This window comes from Antechinus flavipes, chromosome 1 (genome assembly GCF_016432865.1).
Source record: "Antechinus flavipes isolate AdamAnt ecotype Samford, QLD, Australia chromosome 1, AdamAnt_v2, whole genome shotgun sequence".
NCBI classification, from domain to species: Eukaryota; Metazoa; Chordata; class Mammalia; order Dasyuromorphia; family Dasyuridae; genus Antechinus; species Antechinus flavipes.
This window is the reverse complement of record NC_067398.1, coordinates 380793406-380808350: the sequence shown is the minus strand read 5'-3', so window position 1 is coordinate 380808350 and position 14945 is coordinate 380793406. Positions and strand designations below refer to the sequence as shown.

The 14945-nt window shown below is 32.4% G+C and overlaps 1 protein-coding gene across 2 annotated transcripts in view; it reads right to left on the bottom strand.

Annotated features, from left to right (window-relative positions):
- Positions 1-14945, bottom strand: part of CEP72 (centrosomal protein 72) — a 56583-nt gene that overhangs the window by 17920 nt on the left and 23718 nt on the right. The window contains exons 6-7 of one of the 2 annotated variants that reach the window (XM_051969776.1): positions 14639-14839; positions 8778-9103 (exon numbers count right to left, since the gene is read on the bottom strand). In XM_051969776.1, the coding sequence (XP_051825736.1) occupies positions 8778-9103; positions 14639-14839 (527 nt within the window). Of the gene's footprint in view, positions 1-5120; positions 5447-8777; positions 9104-14638; positions 14840-14945 lie in introns of both variants that reach the window. The other variant, XM_051969777.1, reaches the window with a different exon arrangement.

The following is a 14945-nucleotide window of genomic DNA, read 5'->3' as shown; positions in this document are numbered from 1 at the left end:
GTTTTTATTTCATGAAATACCAAATGTACTATAATATAGTAATATTTAAATTCTAGCATTTATTATTAAACTTATTTCTCAAAAAAAAGTGTTCTCTCTAATAGCTGGTGCCACCAAAGTCATTATTACTATATCATTCTAGTTCTGGGGAAGTTTTTTGGCTTAAGATGACTTCCATAAGGCCACCATGATATAGCCAGAGAAGAATTTATGCCCTCATCCTATTTTACACAGTCACTGGAAATTCTCCACTTCTCTTATAAAGATCATTTGAAGAAGCAAAAATGTTAGGCCTTAGGCAAGGAAAAGGAAAATAACCTTTACCAGTTGTTAAAAATGATTTATCTTCTAAGAAAGGTACTTCTTTTAAGTACCTGTAAATATCTGCTGTTTTTCTACACAAGCATCCCCTATCTATTGGTACTATTAATGGCTCTGAGTTGGAGTCATATGGGGAGGGAGTCAAGGCAAGAATAGTAGTCATAGGCCTACAGTACCTAATTTAAATTCTCAACAGAAAATCAAGTTTTTGGTGCCTGAAAGACAGGAATAAAAGAAAAGAAAGGCTTAAGAAACCGAGTTAGGGAAATCCAAAACTTTGAGACATTTGTATTTTAGGGCTGGGAGGAGGAAGTCTGTTTCTTTAGTCACTTTTCATGATAACTGTCCCAAAGTCTACTGTAACATATTGAAAAATATACCTTAAAATGTCATAAAATCATAGGATTAATGAATTAGAGTGGAAGGAACCTGAGAATTCAATTCATCTATTTCAATCTCCTTATTTTGTAAATGAAGAATGAAACCCAAGAAACTAAGTCATTTACTCAAGGTCAGAAAGATAAATCAAGAGCAGAGCTAAGATTCAAAGTCAGATCTTTTGATTCCAAATCTAAGAAGAGTAACTAATATAGTGAAAATGACTTGAAACCATGTGAAAAGAAACAACCAGGGATTTTTTGCTTTGAAAAAAAGAATAAAGTATGAAATCTGAAGGGCAGCTAATAATCACATGACTATTATGTGGAAGAGGGATCAGACTTATGGCAGCTAGTTCTGATCTACCCAACCAGAATATATAAATTATGGAAAAAGAGAATTTAGCTCAACAAAAGGAAATATGTCCTAAAAATCAGAACTCTTCAAACAGAGTGATGACAATAATAGTAATAATTCACGTTTACATAGCATTTGAAGTTTTAAAAAGTATTTTCCTCAGTCCAGTCATATGAGAAATACAGTAAAAGTATTATTATCCCCAAGTTAATGTCTAACTTACTAAAAATAGTGAGTGGCAAAACTTCAAGGATTCAATATACTGACTCCAAAAATCATGCAATACAATGCTGCTGCTTGTGGAAACTGCTAAACGAACAGAGAGTTTCCCATCACTGTAATTGTTGTTGGTCAGTTGTTCAGTCACTTTTCAGTTGGGTCCAATTCTTCATGACCCCATTTCTTTGGGGGAAGGGAGATTTTTTTTTAATAGTCTTTTATTTACAGGTTATTATGTATGGGTAACTTTATAACATTGACAATTGCCAAACCTCTTGTTCCAATTTTTCCCTTCCTTCCCCCCCTCCCTCTCCCCCAGATGGCAGGGTGATTGATTAGTAGATGTTAAATATATTAAAGTATAAATTAGATACACAATAAGTATACATGGCCAAACCGTTATTTTGCAGTACAAAAAGAATTGGACTCTGAAATATTGTACAATTAGTCTGTGAAGGAAATCCAAAATGCAGGAGGATAAAAATAGGGGGATTGGGAATTCTATGTAGTGGTTCATAGTAATCTCCTACAGTTCTTTCGCTGGGTGTAACTGGTTCAGTTCATTACTGCTCCATTGGAACTGATTTGGTTCATCTCATTGCTGAGGATGGCCAGGTCCATCAGAACTGATCATCATATAGTATTGTTGTTGAAGTATATAATGATCTCCTGGCCCTGCTCGTTTCATTCAGCATCAGTTCGTATAAGTCTCTCCAGGCCTTTCTGAAATCATCCTGCTGGTCATTTCTTACAGAACAATAATATTCCATAATATTCATATGCCACAATTTATTCAGCCATTCTCCAACTGATGAGCATCCACTCAGTTTCCAGTTTCTGGCCACTACAAACAGGGCTGCCACAAACATTCATGCACATACATGTTGTGAGTTCAAATGTTGGGTTCTTGTTGTTCTTAGCAGTTTGTAAAGATTCCAACACATACAGATTGAAGGCAGAGTTTCTTAACAAAGATAATAGAGTAGTTTGACATTTCCTTTTCTAGTTCATTTTATGATGAAGAATTGAGGCAAGTAGACTTTAAATGAGTTCTCCAAGCTCATACTAGTAAATGTCTTGAAGACAGATTTGAACTCAGGAAGATGTGTCTTCTTGACTCCAGGCCTGGTGCTATACTGACTGTACCAGCTAGCTGACTATTTCTGTTACTAAAGGTCTTTAAGTAAAAGCTGGCTGATCACTTACTGAGAATGCAGTATAGGTGATTCATTTTTTGGTGAGGGATTAGACTAGACACCTGAAATTCTCTTTCAATTCTGAGGAGAACCTAACAGCCAAGAGGCTCTAGTGAACTTAGGTGCAACAAGTACTAGAAATCAACTAGAAGAGGTGACCAAAGCCCTAAGTTAAAGCCAATGAGAAATAGCCTAAATCCTCACCACAGTAAAATTTATCTAGTTGATGGAATCACCTGATCATAGGATTAGTTTTGAAGCTAATAGATCATTTCCCCTCTCATTTTATAGGAACTAAGGCCCATAGCTGTACCAGATCTAAAATTATATTATAAAGCAGCAGTTACTAAAACCATTTGGTATTAGCTAAGGAATAAACTAGTTGATCAGTGGAATAGGCTAGGTTCAAAGGACAAAACAGTCAATAATTATAGCAACCTAGTGTTTGACAAACCCAAAGACCCCAGCTTTTGGGATAAAAACTCACTGTTTGACAAAAATTGCTTGGAAAATTGGAAATTAATATGGCAGAAACTAGACATTGACCCACACTTAACACCATACACCAAGATAAGGTCAAAATGGGTTCATGACCTAAGCATAAAGAATGAGATTATAAATAAATTAGACAAACACAGGATAGTTTACCTCTCAGACCTGTGGAAGAAGAAGGAATTTATAACCAAAGAAGAATTAGAGATCATTATTGATCACAAAATAGAAAATTTTGATTATATCAAATTGAAAAGTTTTTGTGCAAATAAAACTAATGCAGACAAGATTAGAAGGGAAGCAATAAACTGGGAAAACATTTTTACAATTAAAGGTTCTGATAAAGGGCTCATTTCCAAAATATATAGAGAATTGACTCTAATTTATAAGAAATCAAACCATTCTCCAATTGACAAATGGTCAAAGGATATGAACAGACAATTTTCAGATGATGAAATTGAAACTATTTCTAGCCATGTGAAAAGATGCTCCAAGTCATTATTAATCAGAGAAATGCAAATTAAGACAACTCTGATATACCACTACACATCTGTCAGACCGGCTAGAATGACAGGGAAAGATAATGTGGAATGTTGGAGGGGATGTGGGAAAACAGGGGACACAGATACATTGTTGGTGGAATTGTGAACACATCCAGTCATTCTGGAGAGCAATTTGGAACTATGCTCAAAAAGTTATCAAACTGTGCATACCCTTTGATCCAGCAGTGTTTCTACTGGGCTTATATCCCAAAGAAATACTAAAGAAGGGAAAGGGACCTGTATGTGCCAAAATGTTTGTGGAAGCCCTGTTTGTAGTGGCCAGAAACTGGAAACTGAGTGGATGTCCATCAATTGGAGAATGGCTGAATAAATTGTGGTATATGAATATTATGGAATATTATTGTTCTGTAAGAAATGACTAGCAGGATAATTTCAGAAAGGCCTGGAAAGACTTATATGAACTGATGCTGAGTGAAATGAGCAGGAGCAAGAGATCATTATATACTTCAACAACAATACTATATGATGATCAATTCTGATGGACTTGGCCATCTTCAGCAATGAGATGAGCCAAATCAGTTCCAATACAGCAGTAATGAACTGAACTAGCTACACCCAACAAAAAAACTCTGGGAGATGACTATGAACCACTACATAGAATTCCCAATCCTTCTATTTTTGTCCTCCTGCATTTTTTATTTCCTTCACAGGCTAATTGTACACTATTTCAAAGTCCAAATCTTTTTGTACAGCAAAATAACTGTATGGACATGTATACATATATTGTATTTAACTTGTACTTCAACATATTTAACATGTATTGGTCAACCTGCCATCTGGGGGAAGGGGTGGGGAGAAGGAGGGAAAAAAGTTGGAACAAAAGGTTTTTTGCAGTTGTCAATGCTGAAAAATTATTCATGCATATATCTCGTAAATAACAAGCTATAATAATAATAAAAAAACTATAAAAAAAAAAAAAAGAAAGAAACTAAGGCCCAAGTTTACATAGAAGTAAAGAGCACAGTAAGATTTAACAATCTTTGACTTCAAATCCAAAGTTATTTCAGAGTAAGATTGCAAAAACACTGCCTCAGACTAAAACAACTATGTTCAAGGATACAAATAAGTCAAGGGGAAAAACAACAACAAAAAACAACCAAACCCCAAGGAGTACTATTGAACACTGGGGGCTAAGGCATTCCTTTTGTAACTGAACCAGTCTTTGCAGGATTCTGACAATGACAGAGATGACTCTGCCACCATGTGGGAGGAATGACTGCATCACAATTTTGACCACAATGGACTCATAAAAGCAAATATTAAAATCTCTATATAATCTCTATTATTATACTTCTCTTTTAACAATTTCACACTGTAGGAGATCTTTTGAAGCAGAGGAAGTAGTTTCTAAAGAACATATAAAAGCATCATAACAAAAACTAATTTTTAAAATGTTTAGCAAGCTATGTAATGGAGCTAAATATATTTAAGTTAATATTAAATGTTTAATGACACTTAAAGGGAAACAATATTTTATGGTCAATAAATAGGAAAAAAAATGAACATTTAACATCCAATGATTATAAAATAAGAAATATAAGAGTCCTATTGAATAAAAACATTTCTATAACAATTATCACATCTTTTGGATTACCTCTTTGAGAGATGCATTTATGTTTTTAGTCCTTGGCTGTTCAGATCTATCAGGCTCAGATCTATCAAAGTTAGAAAAGCTTTTGTCATTTTTTCTTTCCAATTCCATTTTTCTTTCTACTTCTTGATTGAAAATACTTTCATCAGCACTGGGCAATCTATTATTTCTTTCCAAAAGATCCTGACAATTCTCTTCCTGAATTGACTGCAATCTTCTATTAAGCATTCTTCTTTTATATATTACTCCAGAAGTAGCTAAAGTTTTTAGCATCTTTTGAGCTGATGTAACTTTCTTCTGTTCAGGATTATTGAATGGTCCCTCTATACCTGTAGATTTTATAAAGTAAAGAGTAAATGATCATATCCCTTAAGACCATTAGTTCTGGTTCTAGTTCAAATTAACATCATCATTCAAAAATAATAAGAAGAAATTAAGACTTTCACATTTATGCTAATAGAATGTTCTGTTTTCTTAAGTTTTATGTTCACAAATCTTTAGTATATATAAAAACTGAGAAATCTGAATGATACAAAAATTTATAATTAGCTTCACTATGAAAATACTGTCAATAAAGTAAATGCTTTAAGTGTAATCTTGATGTCTTGAGTCTCAACTCCTCAGTTCTCACTTATTCTAGAGATCCAATTCATTGTTAAGCCTTGTTATTTTGACTTTCATAGCTTTGCTTTAATAGTTCTCTTTGTCTTTACTCACACAGTTACAAGTCTAGTTCAGATTCCCAGAATTTTTTGTCTACATTATTGCAATAGCCTTCTAAATGGCTTTTCTGACTCAAAGTTTGCCCTCACTTTAATCTAATGATCACTCAGCAGGCAAGGGGTTTTCCTACAGCATAGATCTGGCCATATAACCCTGCTCAAATCAAGGGACTCCAGTGACTACACAATTACTTCTAGGATCAAATATAAAGTTCTCTGTACAGCATTTAAATTTCTTTGTTAGCTGAAGTCTTCCTAGCTTTTGAGGCCTCTCACACCTTACTACTTTCTATAAAGTCTATGATCCATTTACTTGTGGTTCTTCAAAACAATATTCTTCCTCAATTGCTCATGGACATACTGAGCTAATATAATAAAAATGATACTTCTACTTAATCAACTTATTCTGTGCTATATTAATCAAACAGTCAAAAAATACTTTATAAAGCTAAAAATTTTATAATAAAACATGTGGAAGAACAAAAGGTCAAGAATATCAATGAAAATGCAAAAAAAAAAAAAAAAAAAAAAGCAAAAGCAGATAGCATAGAAATCAGACTTAAAACCATATTATAAAGTAGCAGTGATCAAAATAATTTGGTACTGGCTAAGAAATGGAGGAGTGGATCAGCGGAATAGATTAGGTACACAAGATGCAATAGTTAATGAGTATAATAACAGTGTTTGATAAACCCAAAGATTCAAGCTTGTGGGATGAGAACTCAGTATTTAACAAAATTGCTGGGAAAAGTAGAAAATAGTTTGACAGAAACTAGGCACTAACCAATATCTAATACCCTTTACCAAGATAAGGTTAAAATGGTTTCATGATTTAGACATAAAGGCTGATATTTATATAAGCAAATTAGGAGAAAAAGGTATGGCCCACCTGTCAGATCTGTGGAGAAGGGAGGAATTTATGGCAAAAGAACAACTAGGGAATATTATGAAATACAAAATGGATAATTTTGATTATATTAAATTAAAATATTTTTACACAAACAAAACTAATGCAGCCAAGATTAGAAAGGAAACAGAAAACGGAGAAAATATTTTTATAGTCAGTGTTTCTGATAAAAGCCTCATTTCTAAAACATTTCTAAAACATAGAACTAACAAATTTTTAAAGAACATAAGTCATTTCCCAATTGATGAAGTGTCAAAGGATAGGAACCAACAATTTTCAAATGAAGAAATTTAGGCCATTTCTATTCATGTGAAAAAATGTTCTAAATCATTATTGCTGAAGAGAAATGCAAATTAAGACAGTTCTGAGGTACCACTTCATGCTTCTCTGATTGGCTAAGACGACAGCAAAAGATAATGATAAATGTTGGAGGGGATGTGAGAAAACTGGGACACTAATGCATTGTTGGCAGTTGTGAAATGATACAGCTTTTTTAGAGAGCAATTTGGAACTATCAAAGTGTGCATATCCTTTGATTCGGCAGTCTCACTACTGAATCTGTATCCCAAAAAGATCATAAAAGAGGGAAAAGACCCACATGTAGAAAAATTGTAGCAGTCTTTTTGTGGTGGCAAGGAAATTCACCCATAAGTTATGAAATAACTGAATAAATTATGATAAGTGAATGTAATGGAATACATTGTCCTACAATTCTTGTCCTACAAGAAATGATGAGCAGACTGAGATTTCAGAAAAGCCTGGAAAGATTACATGAACTAATACTGGATGAAATGAACAGAACTGAGAAACACTGTACACAGTAACAAGATTACATAATGGATCAACTGTGATGTTCTCAGTCAGTTCTTTTAAACAATGAGATGATTCAAGGCAATTCCAATAACCTTGGAATAGAAAATGTTATCCACATCTAGAGAGAGAACTATGGAGACTGAATAAGTATTGAAATACAGTATTTTCACTAACTTTTGTTTGTTTCTCTCTCATGGTTTCTTGCTTTTTGGTCTAATTATTCTTGCACAAAATGACAAATGTGTAAATATGTTTAAAAGAATTGCACATATTTTCTTCCCGGGTTATTTATACCTTCTGAATCCAATTCTCCCTGTGCAACAAGAAAACTGTTCAGTTCTGCACACACATATTGTATCTAGGATATACTGTAACCTATTCAACATGTAAAGGACTGCTTGCCATCTGGGGGAAGGGGTGGGGAGAAGGAGGGAAAAAAGTTGGAACAAAAGGTTTTTTGCAGTTGTCAATGCTGAAAAATTATTCATGCATATATCTCGTAAATAACAAGCTATAATAATAATAAAAAAACTATAAAAAAAAATAAGAAAGAAACTAAGGCCCAAGTTTACATAGAAGTAAAGAGCACAGTAAGATTTAACAATCTTTGACTTCAAATCCAAAGTTATTTCAGAGTAAGATTGCAAAAACACTGCCTCAGACTAAAACAACTATGTTCAAGGATACAAATAAGTCAAGGGAAAAACAACAACAAAAAACAACCAAACCCCAAGGAGTACTATTGAACACTGGGGGCTAAGGCATTCCTTTTGTAACTGAACCAGTCTTTGCAGGATTCTGACAATGACAGAGATGACTCTGCCACCATGTGGGAGGAATGACTGCATCACAATTTTGACCACAATGGACTCATAAAAGCAAATATTAAAATCTCTATATAATCTCTATTATTATACTTCTCTTAACAATTTCACACTGTAGGAGATCTTTTGAAGCAGAGGAAGTAGTTTCTAAAGAACATATAAAAGCATCATAACAAAAACTAATTTTTAAAATGTTTAGCAAGCTATGTAATGGAGCTAAATATATTTAAGTTAATATTAAATGTTTAATTACACTTAAAAGGAAACAATATTCTATGGTCAATAAATAGGAAAAAAAATGAACATTTAACATCCAATGATTATAAAATAAGAAATATAAGAGTCCTATTGAATAAAAACATTTCTATAACAATTATCACATCTTTTGGATTACCTCTTTGAGAGATGCATTTATGTTTTTAGTCCTTGGCTGTTCAGATCTATCAGGCTCAGATCTATCAAAGTTAGAAAAGCTTTTGTCATTTTTTCTTTCCAATTCCATTTTTCTTTCTACTTCTTGATTGAAAATACTTTCATCAGCACTGGGCAATCTATTATTTCTTTCCAAAAGATCCTGACAATTCTCTTCCTGAATTGACTGCAATCTTCTATTAAGCATTCTTCTTTTATATATTACTCCAGAAGTAGCTAAAGTTTTTAGCATCTTTTGAGCTGATGTAACTTTCTTCTGTTCAGGATTATTGAATGGTCCCTCTATACCTGTAGATTTTATAAAGTAAAGAGTAAATGATCATATCCCTTAAGACCATTAGTTCTGGTTCTAGTTCAAATTAACATCATCATTCAAAAATAATAAGAAGAAATTAAGACTTTCACATTTATGCTAATAGAATGTTCTGTTTTCTTAAGTTTTATGTTCACAAATCTTTAGTATATATAAAAACTGAGAAATCTGAATGATACAAAAATTTATAATTAGCTTCACTATGAAAATACTGTCAATAAAGTAAATGCTTTAAGTGTAATCTTGATGTCTTGAGTCTCAACTCCTCAATTCTCACTTATTCTAGAGATCCAATTCATTGTTAAGCCTTGTTATTTTGACTTTCATAGCTTTGCTTTAATAGTTCTCTTTGTCTTTACTCACACAAGTTACAAGTCTAGTTCAGATTCCCAGAATTTTTTGTCTACATTATTGCAATAGCCTCCTAAATGGCTTTTCTGACTCAAAGTTTGCCCTCACTTTAATCTAATGATTACTCAGCAGGCAAGGGGTTTTCCTACAGCATAGATCTGGCCATATAACCCTGCTCAAATCAAGGGACTCCAGTGACTACCCAATTACTTCTAAGATCAAATATAAAGTTCTCTGTACAGCATTTAAATTTCTTTGTTAGCTGAAGTCTTCCTAGCTTTTGAGGCCTCTCACACCTTACTACTTTCTATAAAGTCTATGATCCATTTACTTGTGGTTCTTCAAAACAATATTCTTCCTCAATTGCTCATGGACATACTGAGCTAATATAATAAGAATGATACTTCTACTTAATCAACTTATTCTGTGCTATATTAATCAAACAGTCAAAAAATACTTTATAGAGCTAAAAATTTTATAATAAAACATGTGGAAGAACAAAAGGTCAAGAATATCAATGAAAATGTAAAAAAAAAAAAAAAGCAAAAGCAGATAGCATAGAAATCAGACTTAAAACCATATTATAAAGTAGCAGTGATCAAAATAATTTGGTACTGGCTAAGAAATGGAGGAGTGGATCAGCGGAATAGATTAGGCACACAAGATGCAATAGTTAATGAGTATAATAACAGTGTTTGATAAACCCAAAGATTCAAGCTTGTGGGATGAGAACTCAGTATTTAACAAAATTGCTGGGAAAAGTAGAAAATAGTTTGACAGAAACTAGGCACTAACCAATATCTAATACCCTTTACCAAGATAAGGTTAAAATGGTTTCATGATTTAGACATAAAGGCTGATATTTATATAAGCAAATTAGGAGAAAAAGGTATGGCCCACCTGTCAGATCTGTGGAGAAGGGAGGAATTTATGGCAAAAGAACAACTAGGGAATATTATGAAATACAAAATGGATAATTTTGATTATATTAAATTAAAATATTTTTACACAAACAAAACTAATGCAGCCAAGATTAGAAAGGAAACAGAAAACGGAGAAAATATTTTTATAGTCAGTGTTTCTGATAAAAGCCTCATTTCTAAAACATTTCTAAAACATAGAACTAACAAATTTTTAAAGAACATAAGTCATTTCCCAATTGATGAAGTGTCAAAGGATAGGAACCAACAATTTTCAAATGAAGAAATTTAGGCCATTTCTATTCATGTGAAAAAATGTTCTAAATCATTATTGCTGAAGAGAAATGCAAATTAAGACAGTTCTGAGGTACCACTTCATGCTTCTCTGATTGGCTAAGATGACAGCAAAAGATAATGATAAATGTTGGAGGGGATGTGAGAAAACTGGGACACTAATGCATTGTTGGCAGTTGTGAAATGATACAGCTTTTTTAGAGAGCAATTTGGAACTATCAAAGTGTGTATATCCTTTGATTCGGCAGTCTCACTACTGAATCTGTATCCCAAAAAGATCATAAAAGAGGGAAAAGACCCACATGTAGAAAAATTGTAGCAGCTCTTTTTGTGGTGGCAAGGAAATTCACCCATAAGTTATGAAATAACTGAATAAATTATGATAAGTGAATGTAATGGAATACATTGTCCTACAATTCTTGTCCTACAAGAAATGATGAGCAGACTGAGATTTCAGAAAAGCCTGGAAAGATTACATGAACTAATACTGGATGAAATGAACAGAACTGAGAAACACTGTACACAGTAACAAGATTACATAATGGATCAACTGTGATGTTCTCAGTCAGTTCTTTTAAACAATGAGATGATTCAAGGCAATTCCAATAACCTTGGAATAGAAAATGTTATCCACATCTAGAGAGAGAACTATGGAGACTGAATAAGTATTGAAATACAGTATTTTCACTAACTTTTGTTTGTTTCTCTCTCATGGTTTCTTGCTTTTTGGTCTAATTATTCTTGCACAAAATGACAAATGTGTAAATATGTTTAAAAGAATTGCACATATTTTCTTCCCGGGTTATTTATACCTTCTGAATCCAATTCTTCCTGTGCAACAAGAAAACTGTTCAGTTCTGCACACACATATTGTATCTAGGATATACTGTAACCTATTCAACATGTAAAGGACTGCTTGCCATCTGGGGGAGAGGGTGGAGGGAGGGAGGGGAAAAATCGGAACAGAAGTGAATGCAAGGGATAATGCTGTAAAAAATTACCCTGGCATGGGTTCTGTCAATAAAAAGTTATTAAAAAAAAAAAAGAAAGAAAAGAAAGAAACAGAATAGACGTTTTATATGGTTCTAAACTGTGAAAAAAAAAAAGAATTGTACATATTTAACCTATATCAGATTACTTACTGTCTTGGGGAGAGGGGCAGGTAAGGGAGGAAGAAAAATTTGGAAAACAAAGTCTCACAAAAACAAATGTTGAAATATGTCTTTATATGTATTTGGAAAAAATATATTTGAACAAAATTTTTTAAAGAAAACAATATTCATCATTCATCTCTGTGCCTTTTCACTTAGAGGATAGTTCCTCTATGCCTAGAAGGCTCAGCCACCTCACCTCCACCTCTTAAATTCTCCAGCTTCCTTCAAGACTCAGCTCAAATTCCACCTTTTGAAGGCTTTCCATGATTTTACAGATTAATGACTTCCCTTTTCAGAACCACTTTCATGTATGCTCTATAGTTTACATATACACTTAAGAGTTTATATGCTGTCTCCCTTATTAGAATGTACAATTGTTCCTTGAAAACAAGAACTCTTGAGTTTCACTTATTTATTTTTGTTTTTCTTTGTATCCCTATCTTTTACCACAATGCCTGGCAAATAGTAAGCACTTTAAAAATACTTGCTTACTGACTGGTGCATTGTACATATTGGCAGATTTCTACCTTTTGTTGAAAATTTTGCACAACTGTCTTTTCTCCCTATTTTTAAAATTTTTGGTGATAAAAGATTGCTCCTAACCAGTTTTCCTATCATCCAATCTAAACATTATGCAAGCCCTGAAAAGCTTAATTTTCATCCTGTCTTTCCTCATCTTCTCTTTCCACAACATCTTGGTGAGGGCTTCCTATGACCTACTATACAAGGCTACCTCTAGAAAACTTTATCCATTTCCTCATTTGCACTGTCACTGAGATCAGAGACCATGTACTATGGAACACCAAACTGGACTGACTGAGCACATCCTGGGGACCATTCTATCCTGATCAGATGATTTCAATTATGCCTCTCTCTCCTACCCAGTCATTCAACTCCTCATCAAGCTCTTTCCCACTATGCATGTGCCCAGTAAGCCATATTTTTCTTCTAACCCCTGCTTCCTTGTTCTGGAGAAAGAATCAAATTAAAACTGCTATTGCTACTAAAAAAGAAGTAATGATCTCTTCTCCAATGTCTCCTTTTAACATCACTATAAAATTTTCAAATCAAAATATCCCTCCCAACACTACTGTCATCACTACAACATTAATTTTCCTAACACTTCTATCCTTTTATGTATTGTCTCATATTGCTATATAAATTCCTTGAAGTTGAGGACCACTTTTACTTTTGTTTTTGTATTCCCAGCGCTGGGAATTAAATTCTTGGTGAGAAAATGATCTCTTCAAATTCTGTTCAGTAACTGTTCTACAACAAACTCTTAGAGATTTGACTAGGAACACAGAGAGGTTAATTAGTCAATGATCACTTGACTATTCTCTTTCTGAGTTAGATTATTAAGAGTTATTAATAATAGGTCTAACTGAAAGGGAAAAAAAGACCAAAGAGTTAATCATTTCTATATAAAAAACAACAACAACAACAAACCAATTCTATTAAGAATATCTAAAAGCCAAGAAAATAATATAACAAAGTATTAAAAAAACTTAAAGAAGTGAAATGATAAAAAAGAAAATGTGAGCATGAGTTTAAAACAAAATCAAAATTGGAATAAATAGTAACAATAGGCCTTTAATGTTATAATTCTGTTTTATGCAGTACTTGTAGAAATTTTGTTGTTTAGTTGATTTGGCAGTGCCAAAATAATTATAAATGCATCTATCATATGGAAAAATACAATTTACTATAAAAATATGTAAGGTATAAATGAAAATAGTATTATTAAAATGCTTAGAAATTATAGTAAAATTATTTTTAAACATTTGGGATTCCAGTTGTCATTAAGTGTATTAGTGAAATCTTCAACAAAATTTAGAACTCAAATTAAGCTTAAATGTATTTTAACTTTAAAACTAGAAATTTTGTAACACTGAGCAAAGATAATCTGCTGTTGCAATCCAAAAAATAATCGAGCATTTTAAGTTCAAAAATCTTGGGATTCAATGAACTTTTAAATGACCAAAATATTTCATGCCGGTAGGTGATACCATGGATAAAGGGAGAAAAAACAACATAAAACTAACTAATCTATGGAAAAATAATTATTCAAATTATGAGGTTTATTGAAACTATGAACTTGATAGTATGATAATTCTAGACATAAATAAATCAATTACTAATTTGAAACTAGCTTATTATAAAAGCATACTATTTCAATATTAATCATATGAAAATATTTTTACTATAAACTAATTTCTTCAAAATATTGAGAATTTTAGCACATACATAGTTAAAACAAAAGATATAGAGACAAGGGACTAGAACTAGAATTTCATTATTCTAGGGAACATCTGATGAGGAATATCTTACCAGTGCAAATCCTACCTTCTCTGCAACTTACATACTCTTAGCTGCTTAGAGAACTGAATGGGTTAAGTGTCCTACCCAAGGTCAGACAGTCCAGAGGTAGGACTTGATCCCACATTTTCCTAACTTCAAGGTCAGCTTTCTATCCACTATGCCATAATGCTACTTATCTATGAAAAGCTACATGAAATTATGCAAAATAATGCCATGAAAAAAGATTTCAAGAAAAGAAAAAGATAATCAAATTTTAATTGCACTATAAATTCAAAAGGCAATAAAGAAAACAATTTGCAATATCATAGCAAACTGAGATATATTTTATATATTATTATATATTTTATATATATTTTCAACACAGTGAAAAACATAAGGATTAGTACAGCTGTATCACATACATTCCTAAAAAAAACAAAACAAAACAAAATTTGTTCAAATAAAAATTTCTCATTTTTAATTTGATTACCTGAGGTTTGAAGGTCAAAATGGCTAGGACATATATATTTATGCTGACCTTCTATTTCATCTTGACATTTCAAATTGGGATGTTCATGATGTTTATCATCCAGAAAACTCACTTTGCTGCTGCTTTTTTTCCTATCATAGCCTCTTAAGTTATCTTCAGAGATATTTGGCATTGATTTTGGACTTAAAAGATGTCTAGAACCTGTTTTTTTTTAAAATAACAATAATGTTATAAAAAAGTTTTATCATACAAAATAACAAATAAAATTAATTTTCTTTTTTTTTACTTAATTGTATTATTCCAATTA